Source organism: Saccostrea echinata, unplaced genomic scaffold (genome assembly GCF_033153115.1).
Source record: "Saccostrea echinata isolate AGI-Se365-2 ecotype Australia unplaced genomic scaffold, CSIRO_AGI_Sech_v1 ptg000051l, whole genome shotgun sequence".
Classification (NCBI taxonomy): domain Eukaryota; kingdom Metazoa; phylum Mollusca; class Bivalvia; order Ostreida; family Ostreidae; genus Saccostrea; species Saccostrea echinata.
In genome coordinates, this window is record NW_026889800.1 from 7,311,631 (window position 1) to 7,326,813 (window position 15,183).

Here is a 15,183-nt window from a genome sequence, read left to right on the forward strand (position 1 = left end):
CACAGTCATATACCCAACTAATATTTAAGCCAGTTTCAAAACTTTTTGAAAACATTAATTTTTTAGGGCACAATAAAGCTAAAACCACCGTACCTTCTTCTTTTATGGAATCAGATTATTTATTTTCAGTCCTTCATCACAGAATACTAGTTTTTATTTCCACAATAACACTAAGAGACAGATTTTTTTTTCTTCACTGAAAATCAAGCAAAAAAAACTTCCCAAACTTGAAAATGAGAAGTTGGGGGGGGGGGGGGGGGGTAGGTTAGCATATGTCAAGATCAGATTATTTATTTCCTTACAAATGATTGTTTTCAACATCAAATGTCTTTTCAAAATCTGCCAAGCCCCCCCCCCCCCTTTCAGAATCAAACGGCCATCCCCTATGGATGTCATGAAGCATTATCTGCCTGCAGAAAAGTGTTACAGTACTAGTGTACTCACCCATCTTAAATTCATGGTATTTCGTGTCTTTATATTACATTGTTGAATCCCTATACAGCTTCGACAGGGATAATGCAAAGATTGAACTTATAGTTACTTGGGAATTTCCCACTTTCGTGAAGTTGATTGCTATAAAATTCTAATAATGTAACAGAAAACAGTGAACAATTTAATAATTCTTTTAATTTCATAAAATAAGTTTAGAAGAACAAATTATTCAAATAACCTGAAGTGTAAACTAAACAAGCTTAATTCTTGATATATAATTAATTGTTAAAAGCAAGTTGTTAATTAAAAAAACTTTTATATTCGAGACAATTTTATTAAAAACAAGGGCAGTAACTCCACAAACCGAAATCAATGCTTCAACATACAAAATTTGCTTTACTAAAAAATACTGGCTTTACAAAGAAGTAAAATCATTGATCTAAAACATTCATTTAACAGCGCAATACATTTTGTAATTAGTGATGCCATAAAAATACATTATTCTTTTGAAATGTCTACTGTTACGCAGTTTTTGTCTGTGAAATTTTTATCACATAAATGTTTTGTCCTCACATATCACATATAATATTGAGGAGAAATTGTTATTCCTGTGAACAGATTATTGTACACTGTTATATAATACAACTATAGCATTCATGGCATACAGCAATTTGAGCAGTTTCAATTTGTCAAATACTTTTTTAATCAATCTGAAGACAAAAAAATTTGAGCAAAATTCCAAAACAAAAAATTTACTGCAATTCTTACATTATAATTACAAATATCATAAAATGAAACTGTTTTCTTTGTTTAGTTTCATAAAAATCAGATATCAATACATAAATACAGGGGCAGTAACTCCACAAAATCTTTCCTACATTTAAAGTTGTTCTTGTTATAGCTATTAACCTTTGTCAGGTCAATGAGTTGTTAATGTATTGCACAAACATGTTGGGGATCTTAGATAGGTCCTCTACAGGATGCATTTTTGTGTAGGTTATAAACTGACGCCTGTGTCTCTGTAGTTCTGCTAGAGTCACTGGACGAAGGAGATGAATCTGTAAACTAATTAAGGAAATTAACCAACATCTGAAGGCTCTCTGAAGAATAATTAATTAATTTATTTTTTTTATTTATTTATTTATCTATTTATTTATTTATTAACTCGTTCATTCATTTATTCTTTAAAATCATGCTGGTTTTAGGAAAAAAGTTTTCAGTGATTTTAAAGTCATATGAGGTGTATTTTTGACTAAGTTCAAATAATCAAAATTAAAAATATCTTTCCATTTGATTTATTACTTTATATAAAGATAGGACTCTTCTGTAAATTACACAATTTAAATCAACCGCATTTCAAAGATATCATAAATTATAACAATAACCAATTTATTTACTGAATCCACATTTAAATAAAAGACACATTTAAAAGTCAATTTAATTATAGAAACATGAGGTTATTCAAGTTGAAAATCGGTGAAAATTTTAATTTGACATAAATAACATTATATCATGTATATCTACACTTAATCTCACAACATCATTTTTTAGCTCAGATATGCCATATATAGCTTTAACAATAGGTAAAAATAAAATTTAAGTAGATCCTGGATTGTGTCTAATCCTCTGTGAGTTTTGCAATTATCTAACCACAGTGTTTTGTTATTTACATGGACATGATACATGCCATTTTTTTTTAAATAATCATACCAGTAAAATCCAAGGTACAGTTTCTATAACATTTACTTCTCTGTGACTTTCTTTGGTTATCGTTATGATAGAGGGCAAGGCTTATACATGTATTCACATTAAGAACTGTCTATCAGGATAAAGGATGCCCACTCTATATCCAAGAGCAATAGCATTTGATCATTGTTATGTACACTCTCTCAAAAGGATACTTTTTCAGTAGCCCTTGGTATAGAAATATCATCTCCTGCCACACACAGTTTCTGGGACTCCATTATAGTCTGAAATATTATAGTGGTTTGTACATTTATACTGAATCAACAAAATATATTTATATACATCAATATACTGTATGCAGTCATATTTTTGCCCTGTAATTTTTGCCCTTTCGATCTTGCTAACGTTTCTGCCCCTTTATATTTGCAAAGACACAATGTGTTCAAAGAGAGATAACTATGTCATTGTTGAATTCTTATATTGAAATCTATGGAGAAAGGGGCAAAAATGAAATGGGGGCAAAATTTTTCCTGTACACAGTAAATGGTCTCTTTTGAAATCAGCCATGCTTACTGAGACTGTGCCCTGTGTTACTCTGTCCAACTCATACAGGAAGTTTGTGGAGGAGAGGGGTTGCTACAAAAGAAGTCAAATTATTATCACAAACAAGCCAGACGAGTGATTATTTTATTAGAATATAAAATATTATTTTAAAATAAAAGAAAGATACTGATACATACATGTACAAGGGCTGATCTTAAAGTAATGTCACAACTGCTATAAAATCTTTAATAATTGAAAGCTATCAACAAAATTTATATATTAAGGTCAGACGACACGTTCCTCAATAATATATAATTTTTCCTAATAATTTGTCATTGAAATATTTCTCCTTTAACAAGTTTCCTCGCAAAAAACTGAGATACCTTACCAGGCATTTGTGTACGATAGCAGATGATGGTGTTTCCTATATAATCCTTTTGGGAAAGACTTGAATTGCTTATATCACAATTTTTTATTCTTTATTTTTAACAGATATTTTAAAAACAGATTAGAAATAGCAAGTTAGCAATAATTATAAATATATTTGGTACATTTCAAAGAGACAAAAAAGCAAATATTTGAGGAACGTGTCGTCTGACCTTAATACCTCTATCTATTTTGACTTTTGCCATAAAATTTCATTCAGATACATGTATATGCGATACTTTTTTAAAATATTAAAATTACACAACTTTAGGTCCCTCATCTATCTCTGCACAGCAAAAATGTACCAACCTCATTATTCTCTTTGGCACTCATTTTTATTTTATCCATAAATCTATTAAATCTATTATATCTATGTTTTATTTCATGTACACTCACAACTTTGTGCTGGAGCATCTAGTTTTGAGCTATCTCATAAAAAAACATATTTTAACTTCCCATATTGCATTGTACATTCATTTTGCTGTGTGTACATTTACATGTAGATCTAGTGTAGCGTCGGATTTCAGACTATCCTCCATTAGTGTCGAAAAGTAACACCATAAGGACATCGGGATTATTCTTGCAGTGCGGCAAGAGACAAACCTAACGTTGTGTTTATCTTAACATTTTAACAATTTATATATTAGTATTTACATTTGCAAATGTTTCCTTTTACATAACACTATTAAAAGCAATAGATCAAACTTGTGCCGTTGAGTTTGAAAAAATAAAACATTTCACGCGTTAAAGGTTATAATCAGGCTAATATATGATATGAATAAGTCACAAATGTAAATATAAGTAATAAGGTATCATTTTTAAACATCTATCGGGATATAAATATGGGTTGGTACTTGGTACGAGATCAAATTTACCATAAAGCCCTTCGGGCTCCCTTAATTATATCAAAGGTAAGTTTTCTAAGGAAGCCCTTCGGGCTTTATGGAATTTGATCTCGTGACCAACCCGTATTTATATCCCGATAGATGTTTAAAAATGATACCTTATTTCTTAAATAATTGAATGAAATTTTAAGACAAAAATCAAAATAGATAGAGGTATAAGTATGTAAAATTTTGCGGATAACATTCGATTATTAAGTTTTTATAGAAGCTATGAAATTACTTTTGGATCAATCCTCATATTAACTGATACTGCATATTATTTAATGTGTGTTCTTGTAATGTTGACAACAAAAAATCTATTGTCTTCACTTCTGCATTACAATGGTGTCTCTTTCCTCTCATTTTTAGGAACTTTTGATAATTTCTACATGTATCTTCATTTTAAAATCTTGGACTTCAGAGCTAGCAATTTTTTTTAAGTTTCATACACTGGCAAAAAAAAAAAAGAATTCAGCAAATTTCAATAAAATAAATAAAATGTGACAATAATAAATTACATTCTGTGTGGCCATGTTAGGTGGTGGTGGTTTCCTGTTAAAGAGAGCATCTGTGATCTGATCATAGGGAAGTTTGTCTTCAGGGTGGATGACAAACAGCGGACTGTCCCAGCGCTGATTAGGGTTAGGTTCCTCAAACCGCATCATCAACTCCTCTAGACTGGAAAAAAAATATAAAAAGCAGCACTGTAAAAACATACAGTAGGTACATTAAATCAAAGCTTTGGAAGCTCACCTCATTGAATATTATTTATAAGTCAGGCAAGGTGTGATACAAAATAAATTCTCTGGTAAGCATCCTTAGATGCTTAGATCACACAGACGAGTCGTTCAAGTAGGCTTTGTATTTACTTTGAAATAAACTTGATCCAAGAATTTTAAACAGGTTGCTCATTCAGAAATTTCTTCAAAATTGGCCTCTGAAGGGAAAAAGAAAGTGAGGAAGAACAATAGAACACCTGGAGGAGCTGGAAGAAAGAAAAGAACTAGGGTGGAACAGTTGCAGGGGAGCACAGGTTGTTGCCAGTGACCGTTATAAGTGGCATCATTTGTTGAATGGCCTCATGCATGGGATATGTGAGTATAAGTAAGTTAATAAGAAATGTAGGTCAAATTCAGCACCCAAAGCAAGTCTGCTAGTGTGCATCTCTAGATGCATCCTCTATGCAAGTTTGGTCACCAAAAGGCTTGCTCCTAAAATATTAAAAGGGACGCTGGGGTGTAGCATAAGTTTAAAGTGAGCTTAAAATAATCATCTAAATTTAGACAGCAGAAGTAATAGTAAAAATTTACATTTTGTCTGTGTATCTGTCTGTGTCTGGTTCTCTTCTGCTGTTCCATTCTGTTGCTTTCTCTTTACTGATATCACAAAATATCTGTTAAATTCAAACTCGTCATTCAAACATGTTTACATATAGATCTGACTATCTACATGTATATACATGTACTGTGTAATCATTCAATCAACAACTAGCATTTAAAATTATGATACCAAACACTTAATTTTATAAGAGAGCTGAAAATTTGTAGTTTTTTTCTTTTTCCTTATTTTAAAACCTGAAGTATTGTCTAATTATATCAATCAAAATTATACGATTATGTAAAAGTTCTTTCTCCCAAAATCAAAAGATGTCATTCAGTAAGAAAAAAAATGCAAATTAAATCACATACTAGGAATTAACAAAGCAAAGGTGAAGAACATACAGCTTAAAGTAATGTCTCAATTCTTTCCTTTCACAATCACAACTTAAATAATATTAATGGAATATTTTTCGTCTTGTAAACAGACTCACCACACATTGGGGTGTTTTACAGGCTTTTGTTATGCAGTATAATTCATATCGAAAACCTAAAAAATACAAGCAAAAAATAGAAAGGAAGTAGTAAACATTAATGAACTAATTCAGAAGTTACTATTAAACTTAAAAATATCATTGAACATTAAAGAAAGCAGGTAATATAATGCAGTAATGTACTTTAACTATGTACTGATTAATAAATAAAACATACAAATACTAGCCCTTCATGATATTCAGATTTTTTTCCCCCAGCTTCCTTAGAAAACTTACCTTTGATATAATTAAGGGAGTCTAGAATTACCACGTCATCCTTGTTCAGTAACCTACAAATACAGCACTGCTACAATCATCACAAATTTCACTGAAGAGACTGTAGCTCTACAGGATGAAATCTATATTAGCCTGAAATTCGCATCTGGGTTGGCACACAGTTTCTTACTGAGCTTTATATTTACAGTATTATGCAAGTTGATGTTTTCTTTGCTAAAGGTGTTTTTCTTTCCAAAATTGTAAAGGGAGTATCAAATCTAGTAAGTCAAAACAAAAAGAATCACAGATTATTCAATTTCTGCAACCATATCAATGCTATATAAAATTAAACTTGCTGGGGAGAATTAGGTATATAGGTGTATTGGTGTATTCTCTGTTTACCAAGTTTCATGAAAAGCAGACCAAGACTTTGTCAAGTAACATTAGCAGCTTCTTGTATTAATAAGAGCTTAACATCAAAATGCATAAATAAAACTCCTGTACTTTTGTTTTAAATTTATTGAATTCAGACTAATTTTTTTTTTTTTAAATTTTTTAATTTTTTTTAATTTTTTATTTTTAAACTGAAACAAAACTGTATGACAAAAAAGCATTTTGAAAAAAGCTGTCTACAGACTACTAGACAGACTAAACAGACACCTTACTGTCACAATTTTGTTTAATTTGATTATGTTGGTTATGGTGTACCATAGGTTCATTCTCATCGCATAGTCATTATGGATAGCTGGTTACGGCTGTCAGACCGGTTTTAACAATTTGTCTACGTGTAAGTTAGTTCTGAGCAGGCCGTAGAAGTGAGAAGGTGTGTCCTTCCTAAGTAAAGATGTTGTATGACCTGTGTGGTTGCGAGAAAAATGGCTGTGTGCATTTGGCCTGAATGGTTTGTGTGAGTGTTCAAGAAGTTTTCCTGTGTGGACAGTAGAGTAATTCTGAGAACTTTGGCAGTGGTGAGTTTGAACTGTATATTTTGTTAGCTAGGTTTTTTTTTGTTATTTTTTTTAAAGAAAAAGTTACCGGTATTATGTCATTACTTTGTTAAGTTTTATTTGTACTAGATAATGTACCCGACATATTCAAGTATTCTGTATGAATGCGTTTATTACCAACTATGGAAACCCAGACCTTAAAGTAATGTGTTATTATAGGTGACCAGCTGTGTATGTGCGTGTTTACAGTAGCAGGTGAACATTATGGCATACTGAGACATTCGAGGAAGTCCTAAGTACTAAGGCGTTGAAGGCTAGAGGGACGTGCAGCCTTTGGACAGTGTTGTGACCGTAATTCCATGAGCTTAAACCAATGACTGTGTGTCTATGAACAGTATACGGTAACGTCTTGGGTCAACCTCTGTGGTCTCGTCAGTCAGTGATTCCGATTTTTGATTTTATTCGCACATCGCAATAAAACATTTGTCTGGTCTGGTATGACGATGATATAGTCGGTGTATTGATACTATCATTATTTTTTGTTTATTATTTTATTGGGTTTTTTTTATTTGTATGAGTGTTGTAGCTGTGTGTGTTGTGTGTGTGCAGATGTTCTTTGCATTTCTTTTAGCACTATACTAAACTTGTTTGCACATACTCTTTCTTCTTTTTCAAAGATTTGGTTAAAGCGAGGAAATATTTCCATTATCACAAACTGTATCACAAATTGTAGCCTGAAATTTGCATCTGGGTTGGCACACAGTTTCTTGCTGAGCTTTATATTTACAGTATTATGCAAGTTAATGATTTCTTTGCTAAAGGTGTTTTTCTTTCCAAAATTGTAAAGAGAGTATCAAGTCTAGTAAGTCAAAACAAAAAGAATCACAGATTATTCAATTTCTGCAACCATATCAATGCTAAATAAAATTAAACTTGCTGGTGAGAATTAGGTATATAGGTGTATTGGTGTATTCTCTGTTTACCAAGTTTCATGAAAAGCAGACCAAGACTTTGTCAGGTAACATTAGCAGCTTCTTGTATTAATAAGAGATTAACATCAAAATGCATAAATAAAACTCCTGTACTTTTGTTTAATTGAATTCAGACTAATTTTTTTTTTTTAAATTTTTAAATTTTTTGATTTTTTATTTTTTTATTTTTTTTGAAACTGAATCAAAACTGTCTGACAAAAAAGCATTTTGAAAAAAAGCTGTTTACAGACTACTTAGTATTGCTAAAGCTTTTCTACTTTATGATCAGTGGAGACAAAAAGGAAAAGTGATAATAAATCCAAATCAATATTCCTGATCATTGTAATTATCTGCAACATAATGTACCTCACCTCTGTACCTCAGACTTTAATTTTCCTCGAATTTCTTTCTCCTCAATTGAATCTACAAGCAGGGAAGATGTAAAGGGGTACATTATAGAGTAATATTGAATCTACAAATAATATTTTCTTTTTTTTATGTTTATGGTAATTTTCAAAAAAAATGCTAAATTATTGTACTGCATTTTATTGATTTAAAGAGGAATGCCTTACAGTTTACAAGATGATCATTCAAGAATAAAAAGGATTGTGCAAAGTATGTGCATCGATCATCCTCACAACGTCAGGGGGTCCTCAGTCCACTCGAAGCCATGGGACCCGTGACAAACTTCATTCTTTTTTTTTTTTGCCTGCTTCTTTCATTAAAGCATCAATCAAATTGGGCTTTCATTAGTAGACATAAAAGGTCAACAGAAAGGCTGCAGTTGACACATCGAAACATGTAAGCATGTTACAAGTTGTTCATCACCAAAAGGATTAAGGTGATTGGTCAAGATATAATAAAAACAATCAGGATTTATATTTTCCCCAAAAGACATGACTGCAGTGAGCCTATAAAAATGAATAAAGTTTGTTAGGGGTCCTACAGCCACGAGTGAACCCAGGAACCATGACATTGTGAGGATGTGGCATCATGTCAACAACAATGAAGCAGTAAATCCAACCTGAACATTCATGATCAGAATACATCATTTTTTGGACATCTTTTTGACATAAATACCAGTAACTCAAAGTATTTTGAAAACATTTAGCACTGTTATACATGGTGGTTAACCTTAATAATGTCAATTATGCTGTACGTTAGACTATATATCACCGAATATTCATGTTCCAGGAAATGGTTGATTTTTGTCCTTACAAGAGAGTTTTTCACAAAAGGTCAATGGTTAATTGTTGTTATCCAGTGTAATGCAGATTTGACAGAGAATACCACAATATATGCAGTAAGATTTAGAATAACAGATTTTTTATGATACCGGTACTTTTATTTCATAAAACATAATGCTGCATGTCTAATAAAATTTAATAATAACATTTAAAGATGGTCTCATTCAGGGTGTTCCTATTGAATGAATTGAGACCTCCTAGCATTTAATGTTAAACAGGTTGGGACCAATCGCCCAAAAGGGGATATAATAGCCCGTTTGGAATATAATATCCCAAATGGGATATAAATTTACAATGAAAAAAATGAAAATTTTTTATCTTGACTATAATTATCATAAATCCGCATCAAGATACTTATAAAGGAATAACTTTTGGTTAACAAGTTTTTCTGTATGACCTGACTGTTTAAGAGATTGATCCCTCGGAAGTTCGTAAACATCTTGGGGATCAATCTATGGTTTTTATATGTCTCTGATCTAACAACCCGTAGGGTTGCAGAAAAACTTGCTTGCCAAAAGTTATTCCTTTTAAAGAATTTTGATGCGGATTTATGATATTTATGGCCAAAATAAAAATTTTCAATTTTTTGCACTGTAAATTTATATCCCATTTGGGATATTATATCTCCAGACAGGCTATATTATGTTCAATTTGGGCGATTGTTCCCAACCTGTTAAAGGCCTGAGAGGTACATTGCATGGTAGATGAAAAGATAATGAAATTTGCTCTTTTACAAGGATTTATAATTTTTGGATGGAAATTTTTAACATATCTCAATTTTAAACTGAAAACACACAACTTTCATTTTTCCTCCTGATAAATTTGGCTAGAGAGCAAAATAAATTTGTATGGCAAGTATTTTTCTGTGTTGACAGTATATCACATAATTTAATATTAATCCGAGATTTGTATAACTTTAACCCTCTGCTATTACATTTTGACATTTGCGACATCTCCCCCCGCACGTCCCGATATAAAGGCGGGGGTTAAAGTCAGAGGAATATCGGATTATTATTTCTAAAAAAAAAAAAAAATACGTTACCATATTGAGGAAATTCGAGAGGGATACCTCAGCCATTATTACCTGCATACACTTTATTCTTGTCAAATCCCAGTGTATGATCGCTTACGACATGTACAGTTCTTTCTGTATTTTCACTTAAGTAATATCTCAAGTCCTCTGTTCGTTTACTTTTTCCACTTGATGGAAATCCACAAACCAAAACAAACGGCATGACGTCCACATGTTCAATGAAAATTACCAAGGCATTCCGAGTTTCTCGTACCTTGGAAAGTAGATTGTACATTTACTCATTCGTACCATATTTTAAAGTGATAACTGGGTATAAAACATATTTGCAGTGGTTCTGAAAAATAAATTGAAAACTTAAGAGGAATAAATACAAATCACTGGTGCAGAGCTTGTCGGGAAATTTCTAAAGATCAGAGGGTAAAAAAAATGCAGGGCTAAGTAACCATTCTCATCCAGAGTTGTCGTTCCCGCTAAGCTCCCACATACACCTCTGTCAACACTTGTTATACAAGATTCTTAGAAAAATTAAAAATGGTTAAAAGTTGTATTAATAATTGTTCTTCATTATATTTCTTATCAGAAAACATTTTATTATAATTTATTACACCTGAAATGGATTTTTTAATAAAGATTTTAATTTTTACTGACCGCAAAATTAAGTTCCCTAAACACTTTTAAAATAAGTCGTTTTGAGGGATTATAGATTTAAAATAAATGTTAAATTATTATCTTTATCGATAATTACAATAATTAATTACTATTTACATTTCAAACTTTCACAGTTTAGAATTTGTACAAGAATCTTGTACAACAAGCGTTGACAGAGGTGTTGTGAGCGTAGCGGAAGACAACTCTGGATAGAGAATGGCTAAGTAACAATATCCATATATTTGAAAGAATGAATTTACATGCACCTATTTGATGGTGTGATTGAACATAGAATAAGTTGATTTCATTTTTTAATCATTGGTCAACAGCCCTTACCAAAAATACTGCCTTCCTGCAAACATTTGCTGCAAGTCTGCAGCAAACATTGCTGCAAACCTGCTGCAGACATTGCTGCAAGCTTGCAGCAATGAAGCTAAAGAAACCATGACAGCCTATGAAAAGCTTCTGTGTTTGCAGCAAGTTTGCGGCAGGTATGCAGCAAGCTTGCAGCAAACATTTTACCATGCAAATGAGGTTTGCTGCAAGTCTGCAGCAAACATTGGTTTTTCCAAATATGGAGACCTTGCTGCAAGCTTGCAGCAAACATTGCCGCAAGTTTGCCGCAAACATTGCTGCAAGCTTGCGGCATACATTGCTGCAAACTTGCGGCAAACATTGCTGCAAGCTTGCGGCAAACATTAAATTGCTGCTAACTTGCAGCAAGCAATATATTTATTGTTTTCAGCACATTCCTGCATACAAGCAATAAGTTCGCAGAGAGCCTTTGTCCTGACCTTAATCTGTTAATTATAGAGAAATCCACCATATGTGTCTGAAATGATGCAAGTTTCTGAATTGTTGACAGTCTTTCTTTTTGTTCCTAGACAAGGTTCCCATACTATTCTTAATTCAAATGTAATATACATGTACAGATGTAATAGACATGTACAGAAAAAATTAAGAACCCTTGCACATAACTCTATGTACACACAAATTAAAATTTTACATTTTAAATACCAATTTATTTGAAAACGTATAAACATTTATAAAAATTGGTTTTGAACCTTTAATACATTAAAGAAACATACAAATGTGATATTAAAATAAAGATTGAAATTCATGAGTAGATTTAGATTAAGCAAGTACACCAGTTTACAAGAGATAATTGTTTCATATTAAAATAAAACAAAATCAGATCTTACCAATTAGATGTTTGTATGCCAATGTACTCCTACATCCATTATTATGCTTTTGTAATCATTCAAAATGGTATATATTCCTAACAAAATACTGAAACATCTACAACTTCAATTCAAACATTTCAAAATGGCGAATTCTGTATTGACCTCAGTACAGTCTGCATTTCATTGGCTGATTTGTCTTGTTTACTGTTCTTGCAAACTTCCTGCAAACATTCAATTTGTTGAATGTTTCCTGCAAACTTGCTGCGAACAACAGATTGGCATTTATGTTTCTTGCAATGTTCCTGCAAACATGTTGAGTTCCTGCGAATTTGCTGCAAGCTTGCAGCAATTGCTGCAATGTTTGCCGCAAGATCGCAGCTAGCGGCAATCATCTGCGAACAAGAAAATTTTCTTCCTGTGAACAATTTTGTTTGCTGCAAACTTGCAGCAGACTTGCTGCAGGTCTGCAGCAAACATAACAGTTTGGTAAGGGAGGGGATGCTTCCTCTTCCTAGGCACCTGATCCTACCTCTGGAATTTCTGGGGTTCTGTGTTTTATGCCCTGTTTAGATTTCTATTGTTTTGGATATTGATCCTGTTCATTATCTTCAGCTTTTTCAATAACATTTTGTTGCATGGTCACATCAAAAGTTTCCTTTATCCCTTCTCTTTTTAATCTGATGATGATTTTTTTTTCACACAATTGATTCAACTATCATCATATATGGTATATACACAAATTTTACTTATGTTCAGTAAATAAAAAGCTACATAATATATAATGCCCAAGCCTCGGCTAGGGGATAAAAAGCTCACATGTTGGGTAAAAATCATATCCAACCACAAATCATGGGAGATTCTTTTTATCATGTTTTATACATATAACTATCAATGTTTTCAATGTTTTACACAAGCTGTTTTATATTAATGAATTCACATTATTTTACTTCATTTTCATGTAAAAACCATTGTGACATGACAGTGGTATAAAAAAAAAAATATCCAATGAGTGATATCCACAGGATAAAGGGGTAAACGTGATTAATTAGTCTAATTAAAATGATATTAGTCTAAGATATAACCAGATAACACAACCATCACACATAGTTTATTCTGTAACACAAATAGGGCAATATTTCTCCAGTAAATATTATACTGATTAAAATGGAGGTACTTCAATATAAAAATTCTTGTAAAAAGATACTTTTGGATTAATCACTTTAAAATCATATAATGGTATTTAAATATCTAATTAAAAGGACTAAGTAAGTACATGTGTATTCAATTAACAGGTGCCTCTAGAAGACAGTTAACTTTTTGTGGTTTCCTCGTTTAGTTTTATGATTCTGTATAGTTTTTTCAGATGTTTTAAGTTCTTTTAGGTAAAGCTCAGTTTTAGCGAGTTTGGCTCGATACTGTTTTGCCATCCCTTCGTCCTTCTTCTCATGTCTTTGTAAAGCTTGTTTAAGTCGAGCAATCTCCTTCTCTGTGTTTCTGATTTCTTCCTCTGTTTTAAGCAACTGAATGTTTAAGTTCCTATCACTGCGACCAGAAAGTTCTTTTTCAAGAATTCTTACTGGAGCATTCTTTGCTTTGTGATTATGGTGATGTATAAGCTCTTTGATGTTTCCTTTTTTACCACCTAACTTTTTATTTATGAAATGGAACACATCACTTGAAGACGTCACAGTTTCAGATCTCGATTTCGTGGTCATCTTGCCGTGTTTTTTCTTCTTCTTCATTTTCTTTGAGACGTTAAACATATCTTGATCACCTGCTTTCTCTTTCAATTCCATAATTTTATCTAAGGATTTTCCCTGGGGAATAAGCTGAATTGGAACAGGCTCTGAACGACCTTGACTAAGTTTACCAAGCCCTTGTCCCACTATGTACCCCATTTTTGCCATCAATTTTGAGGCAATTCCTCTAGTATGTTCCTCCCATTCTCCGAGTACCTCAGTGGTTTGGTTTGGTCTCATAAAGTATCTGGGAATCATTTCTTCCTCAGTGGATGAGGAATCACTGGAATCATCTTTTTCTAACATTGACTCCTTATCTTCGCTTTCCTCTTCTTCATCACTAGAATCAGAGCCAGTTGAGTGAAGTGGAAGAATGTCTTTTAAATCCAATGTGGCAGTATCATTGTAATTATCGTAAGACACTGTATATTGGTGATCTTCCTCAAGAACATCAACAATGACAGCCCTGTACCAAAGCCCATCAGTGTAAAGAGCCAAACAAGGTGACTCCATCTTCAGGGAGTTATAGTTCGGTTCACAGTACTCTCTGAGATCTTCCAGCTTCACTGAATGTCCGTGAGAGTATCGGCATTGATCTGGGGTGAATTTACATTTTCCTTCTATATGATATTCACATGGAAGCATTCCTTCATGAGTAGGGTTACAAAACAACACAGAAGCTATTATCTCGTTATCATCAGATGTCTTTATATCTGTAACCATGGCATTATGGTAACTGGACGATCCCCAATCGTGCATGTAAGGCGCTCGACAAAGAGTTCCCACTATTTCCGCCAATTCTTCTGTTATGTCTTTTATTTCTGGACCTTTAATTATTTCGCCATTGCTTGAAGAACAACCTGAAGCCTTAGAATCACTTCCTTTATGACACATTAAATCCTCCCGCAGAGCAGCTTGGAAAGCGGAATATTCATCATCAGTGTCCTCTGTAGCAGTTTCTTTCACAGAATTCTCCTCCTCTTTTATGGCAGCCTGGAAAGCAGCATATTCATCATCTCCAGTGTTGTTCTCATTACCGTTCCCCTCTAAACCTTTGAGAATGTTGCTCTTTTTTAGAGACAACAGTCCCTCCTCTGTCAGAGACACTAATTCCTGTAAATCGCCCCTCAGTTGTATTAGATCTGCATTCTCCTCCGATCCAGCAGCTTGAATTGCTTGTTCTACTTGGGATAATTGGGCTTTATACAGTTCTAAGGACGCTTCTAGAGCATTTTCATCCATTTTTATAAAAATTTATTGTGAATTGTCTACAGCAATAACTTACACGAAAGTTTTTAATTGCCGAACCCGATAATAATTCAAACGAATTTTTCCCCGTGCGAGTTATTTTTATTAGGTAGCCGAAGAGTTCCGAGTG

The 15,183-nt window shown here is 32.8% G+C and overlaps 2 protein-coding genes across 2 annotated transcripts; both read right to left on the minus strand.

The window, feature by feature from the left end:
- Nucleotides 1-697: 697 nt before the first annotated feature.
- Nucleotides 698-10,474, minus strand: LOC133203810 (protein KTI12 homolog). Its single transcript, XM_061339595.1, has 9 exons — nt 10,286-10,474; nt 8,326-8,377; nt 6,058-6,110; nt 5,782-5,837; nt 5,282-5,364; nt 4,490-4,649; nt 2,692-2,754; nt 2,334-2,402; nt 698-1,490 (listed from the first exon to the last, which is right to left on the minus strand). Exons 1-9 carry the CDS (start codon nt 10,434-10,436, stop codon nt 1,347-1,349), a joined length of 831 nt encoding a protein of 276 aa, XP_061195579.1. The 5' UTR covers nt 10,437-10,474; the 3' UTR covers nt 698-1,346.
- Nucleotides 10,475-13,083: 2,609 nt separating this feature from the next.
- Nucleotides 13,084-15,051, minus strand: LOC133203805 (zinc finger CCCH-type with G patch domain-containing protein-like). Its single transcript, XM_061339590.1, has one exon. It carries the CDS (start codon nt 15,045-15,047, stop codon nt 13,365-13,367), a length of 1,683 nt encoding a protein of 560 aa, XP_061195574.1. The 5' UTR covers nt 15,048-15,051; the 3' UTR covers nt 13,084-13,364.
- Between the last annotated feature and the right edge of the window lie 132 nt (nt 15,052-15,183).